We start from the raw sequence: 12648 nt of genomic DNA, 5'->3' as shown, positions 1-12648 counted from the left end.
GCTGATGGGAGATCTGATAGATGTTTTTAAGATTATGAGAGGCATAGATAGAGTAGACAAACAGTACTTTTTTCGAAGGGTTGACATGTCTAATAGCAGCAGGCATGCATTAAGGTGAGAGGGGTTAATTTTAAAGCGGATGTGAGGGGAAAGTTTTTTTTGCACAGAGTGGTGGGTACCTGGAATGTACTGCCTGGGGTTGTGATTGCAACAGAAGCAGAAACTTTTAAGAAACATTTAGATAGGCACATCAATTTAAGGAAAATAGATGGATAAGGAAATTGTGTAGGCAGAAGAGATTAGTTACCGAATTGCTTACATATTTTAATTGGTTCTACACAACACTGTGGGCTAAAGGGCCTGTTCCAGTATGTAAATGTGCTCTTTGGGGTTGTGCAGGGAGCTGGAGAGTATTAGGATCCAAAGGTTTTAGAGCACCTGAGCTGGTTAATTGTTATTTAGGGAGAGTCATAAATCACACAGAGTTCCTTGTATTTTATTCTCGAATGATTCACTGTTTGTAATCTATGCTCCTGGTGCTTTCTTTTTAAACTTGTTAAGTTTATTTTGATAGGCTTGAGGATCCTGTGTTACTTGTACGGTATAAGTGGTCACCCAATGAGCTCTAACCAGAGAGTCCTAGTTTTGAGAATGTTATGTTTCGCATTGTCGCTTAGCCAAGCCACCAGTTTTCTTTTGGAATTCTTATGAATAAATTCTGGTCACTCTCTCTACATCAGAGTTTCTTTCCTCCACACTTGGATCCTGCCATTGCCAGTGCATGCTGTAACACTGTGCTGTCCTGTTCAATGTTCTATGTTCTATCCTTCCATCCTCCACTCTGTTAAGAATACTGCCATTAACTCTGTACTCTGCCTTCAAGACCTTCCAAAGTGAATCACTTCACACTTTTCCAGATTGAACTCCTTCTGTCACTTCTTAGTCCAGCCCTGCATCCTATCAATATATGATAGCAATGTATGAATATCTTTGAGGTTGATTGATAAACATTGGAGTGTGATAAGGGTGTAGAATTAGTACAAACTGAACAGCCTCCTTATGACTTGAAATGCTGAGCTGTAACTTCCTTCTGATTCATATCTTTGTTTGAATGATCTGAACAAATCAGAGATACAGTGGTCACTTACCAAGAACTGTTTACTTCTCTCTGTGGTTGTGATGTTTTTGACTTCTGGGCAATCTAGTTCTGCAAAGTAAACAGAATCCAACAACAAATCAGCTGATGTTGTCCTGTTAAAGACCCCACCACTCCAAGCAGCGAAGGCAACTGAAACCAGAGTTAAATTTCCTGGGACCGAGTTCAATAATATTGTGGCGTAATTACAAATTAGCTAGCTGGCAGTATAGTGGCATCAGTACTGGACTTCGAGGCAAATGGTCCCGGGTTTGAAACTGGCTGGCTGTTTGCATGGTTTCCAGCTGTGCTAGTTGAGTGTTGAGCTAGCAACTAGGCCTCGTAAAAAACAGACAAATGCTAAAGAAACGGCAAAAAAAAAATGCTGCCTGATGTGCCACAAGGTGCAAAAAGGAACAACATAATTACAAGTTCTACCTCAGCAGCCAAAAATTTTTAAAATTGATTAGTTCTCAAGTATACAAGCTGCCATCAGGAAAAGGATTTATGAAATTACAATATTATTAAAAATAACCCCTCTGAGGAAGTGCTGTTCTTATCTGGTCTGACCCAGGTGTGAGTCCCACTGCACAGAAATGTGGTCAGGGCTTCTAGGATGGACTTTAAATACTGGCATTGTTGGTGATGGCCTTGTTTATAACAAGCAAAATCACCTGGATATTCCTGTTTCTGGACTCAATGCTCCTCAAGCCATCAACACTGGTGGAGAATTGGTCCCAGAGAAGGAGATCAATGGAGAGAGAAGAAATTTTAATAGCTTGGGTTGTTCCTTTTGAAAGGAAGATAAAGGCAGCTTCTGTGAAGACCTTCATTGGGGATTTGAAGGGAGAATGAGGAGGGGAGTGATGCACCATCAATAACTCTCTGCGACGTGAGGCGAGATATTGGCTTTTATTGACTGGAAGAAAGAACAAGCAGCAATTGACCACCATGCTACATCCTGGAGACTGAGAGCCAGGGTTCAGGCCCCAATCGCCTTTATACCAGGGTCTGTGGGAGGAGCCACGGTCAGTGGGAGGAGCCACAGGAACAGTCAGCGGGGGGGGGGGGGGGGGTGGCGTGTCCAGACAGGTATATGTAGTTCACCACAGGGAGTCAGAAAAATTCAAAGTACATTGAACTTTTGGGGAAGAGAGTAAGACTAGCTGTGTTTCATTTCACACCTCCTAGGCATTGTTACTTTGTAATGTAACTACAGGTGTCTGTTATTACTCTGTACAGGATGTGTGACCATCTCCAGATCTCAGCCTTTGAGGATGAAACTTCAACCACAGGATGAATAACCATATAACAATTACAGCACAGAAACAGGCCATCTCGGCCCTTCTAGTCCGTGCCGACGCTTACACTCACCTAGTCCCACTGGCCCGCACTCAGCCCATAACCCTCCATTCTTATCCTGTCCATATACCTATCCAATTTTACTTTAAATGACAATACCGAACCTGCCTCTACCACTTCTACTGGAAGCTCATTCCACACAGCTACCACGCTCTGAGTAAAGAAATTCCCCCTCATGTTACCCTAAATCTCAAATCATGTCCTCTTGTTTGAATCTCCCCTACTCTCAATGGAAGAAGTCAACTTGATCTATCCCCCTCATTATTTTAAATACCTCTCTCAAGTCCCCCCTCAACCTTCTACGGTCCAAAGAATAAAGACCTAACTTGTTCAGCCTTTCCCTGTAAGTTAGGTGCTGAAACCCAGGTAACATTCTAGTAAATCTTCTCTGTACTCTCTCTATTTTGTTGATATCTTTCCTATAATTTGGTGACTAGAACTGTACACAATACTCCAAATTCAGCCTTACCAATGCCTTGTACAATTTTAACATTACATCCCAACTCCCATACTCAATGCTCTGATTTATAAAGGCCAGCATACTTACTCTAACAATATATAATAATAATAGTACTCTAAAGGTAGTCTATCTCAACTTTTGCAACACTAGTTTAGGGCAGTTTGAAAGGTGCACAACAATGGGGCAGTTGGGACTTCATGGGCGAGAGATGGTTGCAGAAAATTAGTCCAACAAATGTCAAGGCCCATTCTAGTTTGCCACTAGCACTTTAATTCTGTTACTGCCTGATCGGACATGGATGAACATTTTGGTCTAATTGGTTACCCAGACACGGTTTGTCAGAAGCCTCCTTTTCTTTAGTGCAGATGCATTGGTAGTCGTTATTTAGAGAGAGGCAGTGTGCCATATTACCACATATATTTCTTTCACTGCAATAATTTTTACCTGTAAGAAAAAGAAAAGGTGAATAGCACATATTCCTGAACATATCCCATATAATTAATTAATGTGCTAAATACAAGCTGGTATTTTCCCAGGTGCTTCCATCATTGGATATTTGTTGTCAAGCACAACATTGATGGATTGCTGGGGTTTGGAGGTTCAGACTCATAGTATATTTTCCTTATGAAATGAATTTATAAATGTGGTCAAATTGGTAAACATGGTTTTGTGGATAGTGTAGAAAGTTATAGAAGGTTACAACCAGTCACTGATAGGATGGATTTTAGTAAGGTTTTTGACAAAATTCCTCATGGTAGACCCATTGAGAAAATCAGGAGGCATGCTATCCAGAAAAATTTTGCTATATGGATTCAGAATTGGCTTGCCCACAGTAGGCAGAAGGTTAGACCAGAAGACCATAAGATATAGGTGCAGAATTAGGCCATTCAGCCCATTAAGTCTGCTCTGCCATTGCACCATGGCTGATCCCGGATCCTACTCAACCCCATACAGCTGTCTTCCTGCCATATCCCTTGATGTCCTGACTGATCAGTAAATAATCAACTTCCGCCTTAAATATACCCACAGACTTGGCCACCACCGCAGTCTGTGGCAGAGCATTCTCTGGCTAAAAAAGTTCCTCTTTACTCTGTTCTAAAGGTTTCCCCCTCAATTTTGAGGCTATGCCCTCTAGTTCTGGTTAACCCTGCCACAGGAAACATTCTCTCCACATCCACTACATCTAGTCCTTTCAACATTTGGTAGGTTTCAATGAGATCCCTGCGCATTCTTCTAAATTCCAGTGAGTACGGGCCTAAAGCTACCAAGCGCTCTGCATATGTTAACTCCTTTATACCTGGAATCATCTTCATGATGACCTCTGGATTTTCTCCAATGACAATACATCATTTCTGAGATAGGAGACAGAAAACTGCTACAATACTCTGAGTGTGGCCTAACTAGTGTCTTATAAAGCCTAGGCGTTATCTCCTTATTTATATACAGGTGTCCCCTGCTTTACAAATGTTCACTTTACGCCACTTCACTTTTACAAAAGACCTACATTAGTTATCTGTTTTTGTATTACAAAGAGGATCTTCACTTTTACAAAATTTTTTCCCATATAAGTTAATGGTTCTTTGCTTTACACCATTTCGGCTTAAGAAAGGTTTTATAGAAACGCTCTACCTTTGTAAAGGGAGGGACACCTGTATTCTATTCCCTTTGAAATAAATGACATTTTATTTGTCTTTTTTTTATCACAGACTCAGCCTGTAACTGAACCTTCTGGAGTTATGCATGAGGACTCCCAAGTCTTTTACCTAAATATATTATCATACATTTCCCAAAACTGTATTCCATCTGCCACATTCTTGCCCATTCTTCCAAATTGTTTAAGTCCTGCTACAATTGCATTGTTTCATCAGCACTACCTACCCTTCCACCTATCTTCGTATCATCCACAAACTTTGCCACAAAGCCATCAATTCCATTATCCAAATCATTGACAAACAATATGAAAAGTAGCAATGCCAATACTGACCCTTCAGGAACAGTACTAGTCACTGACAGCCAACCAGAAAAGGCTGCTTTTATTCCCACTGACTTCCTCCTGCCTGTCAGCCATTCCTCTATCCATGCCAGTATCTTTCCTGTAATGCCATTGGATTTTATCTTGTTCAGCAGCCTCATGTGTGTCACCTTATCAAACGCCTTCTGAAAATTCAAGTAAATGACATCTACTGCCTTTCCTTTGTCCATCCTGCTTGTACCTTCCTTGAAGAACTCTAACAGATTGGTCTGGCAAGATTTCCCTTTACAGAAACCATGCTGACTTGACTTACTTTGTCATTAGTCTCCAAATATTCAAAAACCTCATCCTTAATAGTAGGCTCCAATACTTTTCCAACCTCTGAAGTCAGACTATCTGGCCTATCATTTCCTTTCTTTTGCTTTCCTCCCTTCTTAAAGAGTGCAGTGACATTTGCAATCTTCCGGTCCTCCAGGACCATGCCAGAATCAAGTGATTATTGAAAGATCAAGACCAACACATCTGTTATCTCTTCAGCAACCTCTTTCAGGACTTTGGGATGTAGTTTACTTGGCCCAGGTGACTTATCTACCTTAAGACCTATGAGTTTGCTTAGCACTTTTTTCTTTGTAATAGCAACTCCCCGCTCCTACTCTCTGCCACTCACAGACTCCTGGTACACTGTATCAGTCTTCACTGTGGAAGACACTAGCAAAGTACCCATTCAGTTCATCTGCCATTTCTTTGTCCCCCTGTTACTACCTCACCAGCATCATTTTCCAGTGGTCCAATAGCAACTCTCACATCCCTTTTACTCTTTATATAACTGAAAAAAACTTTTGTTATCTTGCTTGATATTATTGGCTAGCCTGCCCTCAGATTTCATCTTTTCCCTTCATATAGCTTCTTCAACGCCCTTTGTTGGATTTTAAAAGCTTCCTAATCATCCAACTTCCCACTTATTTTTGCTACCTTATATGCTCTTTTCTTGGCTTTTATGCACTCCTTTATTTCTTTTGTCAGCATAGTTGCCTACCCTGCCATTTGAGAATTTCCTCCTCTGTGGGATGTATCATTCCTGCGCCCTGTGAACCAGAAACTTCAGTCATCTCTTCTCTGCCATCATCCCTGTCAGTATCCTCCTCCAATCTACCTGGGAAAGCTCCTCTCTCATGTCTCTGTAATTCCCCTTTTTTCCATTGTGATACAGATACATGTGAGTTATGCTTCTCCCTCTCAAATTGTAGTATGATCACTATCTCCTAAGTGTTCCTTTATGCTAAACTCCCTAATAAGATCTGGGTTATTACACAACATCCAATGTAGGATAACCTTTCCCCAGGAAGGTTCAAGCACAAGCTGCTCTAAAAAGTCAACTCATAGGCATTCAACAAATTCCCTCTCTTGCAATCCGACACTAACCTGATTTTCCCATTCTCTTACATATTGAAGTCCCCCATTACAACTGTGTCATTGCCCTTATTACATGCCTTTTAATGCACCCTTTGCAATCTCAACCCCGCATCTTAACTATTATTTGGAGGCCTATATATGACTCCCGTAATGGCTTTTTTACTCTAGCAATTTCTTAACTCTACCCACAAAGATTCAACATTCTCTGACCCTATGTCACCTCTTTCTGAAGGTGTAACTCCCTCTCTTACCAACAGAGCCACACCACCACCTATGCTTTCCTGTCAGTCTTTTTGATACAAAGTATATCTTTTGATCTTAAGTTCCCAACTATGGCCTTCTTTCAGCCACAACTCTGTGAGGCCCACAACAGCATACTGACCAATCTGTAATTACGCTATGAGTTCATCCTCCTTACTCTGAATGCTACGTGCATTTAAATACAGCACCTTCAGACCTGCATTCTGACACCCTTTTGTGGTACAATTTAACTCTTCGCTCTGTCTACATGTGTATCCAATCAATGACTCATCCTTCCTTACATTCATGTTACATCCATCATCTTCTTGTAAACCTGCTGGCTCATCCTCAGCTCTATCCTACTGGTTCCCATCCACAGGCCATATTATTTTAATATAAAAGTTGCAGTGGGTGAAGCATATATTGTCTGAAAGCCAGTGATCAGTAGCGTTTTATTTATCTGAATTAAGCACCATCTGCTATTCCTTGGCTCACTAGCACAATTGAACAATATCTTAGACAACTTTCTTCAATGTTGGAGGATGGTATTGTGGTTCTGCACTTACGGATTAGACTTGCGTTTATGGACTGTGGACTCTTTCAGACATGGTTTTTTATATTCTGAGTTTTTTATCACCTGTTCCTTTTCCATTTTGTTGTGCGAGAGGAGGGTGTTTGGAGGTTGATGCTTTGTTAGCTTTTTTGTGTGGGGAGGGGCTTTGGGGGGTTGACTTTCCATTTCCATTTTGTGTGCGGGGAGGGGGGTTTTTGAGAGTTGATGATTGGGATGCCATTCTTTTTTGCGGGGTGGGGGTGTCGGTTTGATGTTTCCCTCTGAATGACTTCATGTCCTTTCTTTGTTTATTGGCTATCTGGAGGAGACAAATTTCAGAGTTGTATGCTTTGACAGTAAACAAACCTTTGAACCTTTGTATCCAGATGGCTAGTTTACCCTGAAACCCTAGTGATCTAATTATCATTTTCTGTAACATGACATGGAATTAAAAGTATATTGGAGTGTTAGCAGAAATTTACACATGATAAAGTCTGGAAAATCCACTGATCAATAATTACAGAAGTCCAGAGAGTGTTGCATTATGGGAATTTTAATGAATATGTGGATTGTGTGGGAGCTTAGGCTTGACATTTAGAATCTGCTATGATTTACTGAAAATCAGGTTTCAGGGGCTGTATTAATTTCTCCTATTCTTGTTTATTTTAGACAATCCCATGGGATTAAGGATAGGTTGCACTTGAATCTGAGGGGAACCAAAATCCTGGCAGGAAGGTTTGCTAAGGCTGTTGGGGAGAGTTTAAACTAGAATTGCTGGGGGTGGGAACCAATCTAAAGAGACGGAGGAAAGGGGGTGTTTGGCTCACATATAGAAAAAGATTGGAGTCAGTGCGAGAGGGAGGATAGGCAGATGATAGAAAAGGGATACGCTCAGACCAATGGCTTGAGATGTTTCTATTTTAATGCAATAAGCATCATGAACAAAGCTTAGAGCATGGATCAGTACTTGGAGCTATGATGTTGTGGCCATTACAGAGACTTGGATGACTCAGGGGCAGGAATGGTTACTTAGAATGCCAGGTTTTAGATGTTTCAGAAGGACAGGGAGACAGGCAAAAGAGATGGGGGCATGGCACTGCTGATCGGAGATAGCGTCACAGCTGCAGAAAAGAAAGTCATGGAGGGAATGTATACTGAGTCTCTGTGGGTGGAAGTTAGAAACAGGAAGGGGTCAATAACACTACTGGTTGTTTTTTGTAGAGCACCCAATAGTAACAGGGACATTAAAGAGCAGATAGGGAGACAGATTCTGGAAAGCATCAAGTTGAATAAGTCTCTGGGACCAGATGAGATGTACCCCGGGCTATTGTGGGTGGCGAGGGGGGAGATTGCTGAACCTCTGGTAATGAGTTTTGCATCATCAATGGGGATGGGGGAGGTTGCGGAGAATTGAAGGGTTGCAGATGTTGTTCCCTTAATGAAGAAAGGGAGTAGAGGTAGCCCAGGAAATTATAGACCAGTGAGTTTTCATTCAGTGGTTGGTAAGTTGATAGAAAAGATCCTGAGAGGCAGGATTTATGAAGATTTAAAGAGGCATAATATGATTAGGAATAGCCAGCATGGCTTTGTCAAGGGTAGGTTGCGCTTTATGAGCCTGACTGAATTTTTTGAGGATGTGACTAAACACATTGATGAAGGTAGAGCAGTAGATGTAGTGTATATGGATTTCAGAAAGGCATTTGATAAGGCTTATTGAGAAAGTAAGGAGGCAGGTGATCCAAGGGGACATTGCTTTGTGGATCCAGAATTGGCTTGCTCAAAGAAGGCAAAGAGTGGTTGAAGATGGGTTATATTCTTCACCGAGGTCGGTGACCAGTGGAGTGCCTCAGGGATCTGTTCTGGGACCCCTTCTCTTCGTGATTTTGGTAAATGACCTGGATGAGGAAGTGGAGGGATGGGTTAGTAAATTTGCTGTTGACACAAAGGTTGGGGGAGTTGTGGATAGTGTGGAGGGTTGTCAGAGATTACAGCGGGACTTCGATAGGATGCAAAACTGGATAAAAGAAGTGGCAGATGGAGTTCAACCCAGATAAGTGGGTAATGAACCAGAGGTGATTAGAGAGAGTGAGGTGAAGGAACCCTTTGGAGGCAGTGATCATAACATGATTGAATTCACTGTGAAATTTGAGAAATTACCGAAATCGGATGTGTCGGTATTTCAGTGGAGTAAAGGAAATTACAGTGCATGAGAGAGGAACTGGCCAAAGTTGACTGGAAAGGGACACTAGCGGGAAGGACGGCAGAGCAGCAATGGCTGGAGTTTATGCGAGAAGTGAGGAAAGTGCAAGACAGATATATTCCAAAAAAAGAAGAAATTTTCGAATGGAAAAAGGATGCAACTGTGGCTGACAAGAGAAGTCAAAGCCAAGGTTAAAGCAAAGGAGCTTTACAAGGAAGCAAAAATTAGTGGGAAGACAGAGGATTGGGAAGTTTTTAAAAGTTTACTAAAGGAAACTAAGAAGGTCATTAAGAGGGAAAAGATGAACTATGAAAGGAAGCAAGCAAATAATATCAAAGAGGATACTAAAAACTTTTTCAAGTATATAAAGTGTAAGAGACAGGTGAGAGTAGATATAGGACCGACAAAAAATGATTTTGAGAAATTGTAATGGGAGATAAGGAGATGGCAGAGGAACTGAACGAGTATTTTGCACCAGTCTTCACTGAGGAAGACATCAGCAGTATACCGGACACTCAAGGGTGTCAGGGAAGAGAAGTGTGCACAGTCACAATTGAGACAGAGAAAGTACTCAGGAAGCTGAATAGTCTAAGGGTAGATAAATCTCCTGGACCAGATGGAATGCACCCTCGTGTTCTGAAGGAAGTAGCTGTGGAAATTGTGGAGGCATTAGCAATGATCTTTCAAAAATCAATAGGTTCTGGCATGGTTCCGGAGGACTGGGAGATTGCAAATGTCATTCCGCTGTTTAAAAAGGGGGCAAGGAAGCAAAAAGGAAGTTATAGACCTGTTAGCTTGACATCAGTAGTTGGGAAGTTGTTGTAGTCGATTGTCAAGGATGAGGTTATGGAGTACCTGGAGGCATATGACAAGATAGGCAGAACTCAGCATGGTTTCCTTAATGGAAAATCCTGCCTGACAAACCTAGTGCAATTTTTTGAGGAAACTACAAGTGGGCTAGACAAGGGACACAAAGTACACTGCAGATGCTGTGGTCAAGTCAACACATACAAACAAGCTGGATAAACTCAGTAGGTCGGGCAGCATCCGTTGAAATGAGCAGTCAATGTTTCAGTCCTGACGAAGAGTTTCTGCCCGAAACATTGACTGCTCATTTCAATGGATGCTGCGCAACCTGCTGAGTTCATCCAGCTTGTTTATACATGTTGGCTAGAGATGGGAGATGCAGTGGATGCTGTGTATTGGGGTTTTTAGAAGGCCTTTGACAAGGTGCCGCACATGAGGCTGCTAAACAAGATAAGAGCCCATGGAATTACGGGAAAGTTACATATGTGGATAGAGCATTGGCTGATTGGCAGGAAACAGAGAGTGGGAATAAAGGGATCCCATTCTGGTTGGCTGCCGGTTACCAGTGGTGTTCCACAAGGGTCCGTGCTGGGACCACTTCTCTTTACGTTGTATATCAACAATTTGGATTATGGAATAGATGGCTTTGTGGCTAAATTTGTTGATGATACAAAGATAGGTGGAGGGGCCAGAAGTGCTGAGGAAACAGAGATTCTGCAGAGAGATTTGGATAGATTGGGAGAATGGGCAAAGAAGTGGCAAATGAAATACAATGTTGGAAAGTGTATGGTCATGCACTTTGGTAGAAGAAATAAATGGGCAGACTATTATTTAAATGGGGAGATAATTCAAAGTTCTGAGATGCAACGGGACTTGGGAATCCTCGTGCAGGACACTCTTAAGGTTAACCTCCAGGTTGAGTCGGTGGTGAAGAAGATGAATGCAATGTTGGCATTCGTTTCTAAAGGAATAGAGTATAGGAGCAGGGATGTGATGTTGAGGCTCTATAAGGCACTGGTAATACCTCACCTGGAGTACTGTGTGCAGTTTTGGGCTCCTTATTTAAGAAAGGATGTGTTGACGTTGGAGAGGGTTCAGAGAAGATTCACTGGTGTGATTCCGGGAATGAGAGGGTTAACATATGAGGAACATTTGATCGCTCTTGGACTGTACTCCTTGGAGTTTAGAAGAATGACGGGGGACCTCATAGAAACATTTTGAATGTTGAAAGGCATTGACAGTGTGGATGTGGCAAAGTTATTTCTCATGGTGGGGAGTCTAGTACGAGAGGACATGACTTGAGGATTGCAGGGTGCCCATTCAGAACAGAGATGCAAAGAAATTTTTTTAGCCAGAGGGTGGTGAATCTGTGGAATTTGTTGCCACGGGCAGCAGTGGAGACCAAGTCATTGGGTGTATTTAAGGCAGAGATTGATAGGTATCTGAGTAGTCAGGGCATCAAAGGTTATGGAGAGAAGGTGGGGGAGTGGAACTAAATGGGAGAATGGATCAGCTCATGATAAAATGGCAGAGCAGACTCGATGGGCCAAATGGCCAACTTCTGTTCCTTTGTCTTATGGTCTAAGTGTGAGGTGGTTCATTTTGGTAGGTCAAGTATGATGGCAGAATATAGTATTAATGGTCAGACTCTTGGCAGTGTGGAGGTTTAGAGGGATCTTGTGGTCAGAGTCCATAGGACACCTAAAGCTGCTGTGCAGGTTGACTCTGTGGTTAAGAAGGCACACGGTGCATTGGCCTTCTTCAACCGTGGGACTAAGTTTATGGAGCCGAGAGGTAATATTACAGCTATATGGGACCCTGGTCAGACCTCATTTGCAGTACTGTGCTCAGTTCTGGACACCTCACTACTGGAAGGATGTGGAAACTATAGACAGGGTTGAAAGGAGATTTAGAAGGATGTTGCCTGGATTGGGGAGCTTTCCTTATGAGAATAGGTTGCCAAGAAATTTCTTGGCCTTTTTTGCTTGGAGTGACAGAGGATGAGAGGTGACCTGATAGAGGTTTATAAGAGACTTCTGGATAGGTACATGGAGCTTAGAAAATTAGAGGGTTATGGGTAACCCTAGGTGATTTTTAAAGTAAGTGCATATTCAACACATCATTGTGGACCAAAGGGCCTAAATTGTGCTGTCGTTTTTCTATGTTTCTATGTTCTAAGGACAAGTTGCTTTGACTCCTGTCTTTACTGAGATGACTGTGCCCAAATTTGGGCCCACTGCTCAGCATCATGATGAGCATGATTTGTTCATCAGATTTGAGATGTCCTATTCATGCACTCATTGTAGAGAATCTGAGAGGTAGGTGACTTTTTCAAGGCAGCTCCTCTGTCTGTGTGATTGAAAAATCTGCACAAGCCTGCTGGGATGGTAAAACTTGTGATTTGATGGGACACAGTCTTAGTTAGTTAAACAATTCCTGTGTTCTTATTTTTGTGCAGCAATCATCAAATGTTGTATGCAGACCATTTAAGAAATTTCTTGGCAAG

General features: G+C 42.0%; 2 protein-coding genes across 4 annotated transcripts in view; one reads left to right on the top strand and one right to left on the bottom strand.

Moving 5' to 3' along the window:
- The window catches only part of LOC140740068 (adhesion G protein-coupled receptor E5-like), a 185028-nt gene that overhangs the window by 15042 nt on the left and 157338 nt on the right, over positions 1 to 12648 (top strand). The window lies entirely within an intron of this gene.
- LOC140740069 (adhesion G protein-coupled receptor E5-like) overlaps positions 1 to 12648 on the bottom strand; it is a 69916-nt gene that overhangs the window by 52646 nt on the left and 4622 nt on the right. The window contains exons 3-4 of one of the 3 annotated variants that reach the window (XM_073068933.1): positions 3282 to 3401; positions 1149 to 1207 (exon numbers count right to left, since the gene is read on the bottom strand). In XM_073068933.1, coding sequence (XP_072925034.1) covers positions 1149 to 1207; positions 3282 to 3401 — 179 coding nt within the window. The remainder of the gene's footprint in view (positions 1 to 1148; positions 1208 to 3281; positions 3402 to 12648) is intronic. The other 2 variants (XM_073068934.1, XM_073068935.1) reach the window with 2 other exon arrangements.

Source organism: Hemitrygon akajei, chromosome 16 (genome assembly GCF_048418815.1).
Source record: "Hemitrygon akajei chromosome 16, sHemAka1.3, whole genome shotgun sequence".
Classification (NCBI taxonomy): Eukaryota; Metazoa; Chordata; class Chondrichthyes; order Myliobatiformes; family Dasyatidae; genus Hemitrygon; species Hemitrygon akajei.
Note: the sequence above shows the minus strand (reverse complement) of the source record. Positions and strands in the feature narration are given on the sequence as shown.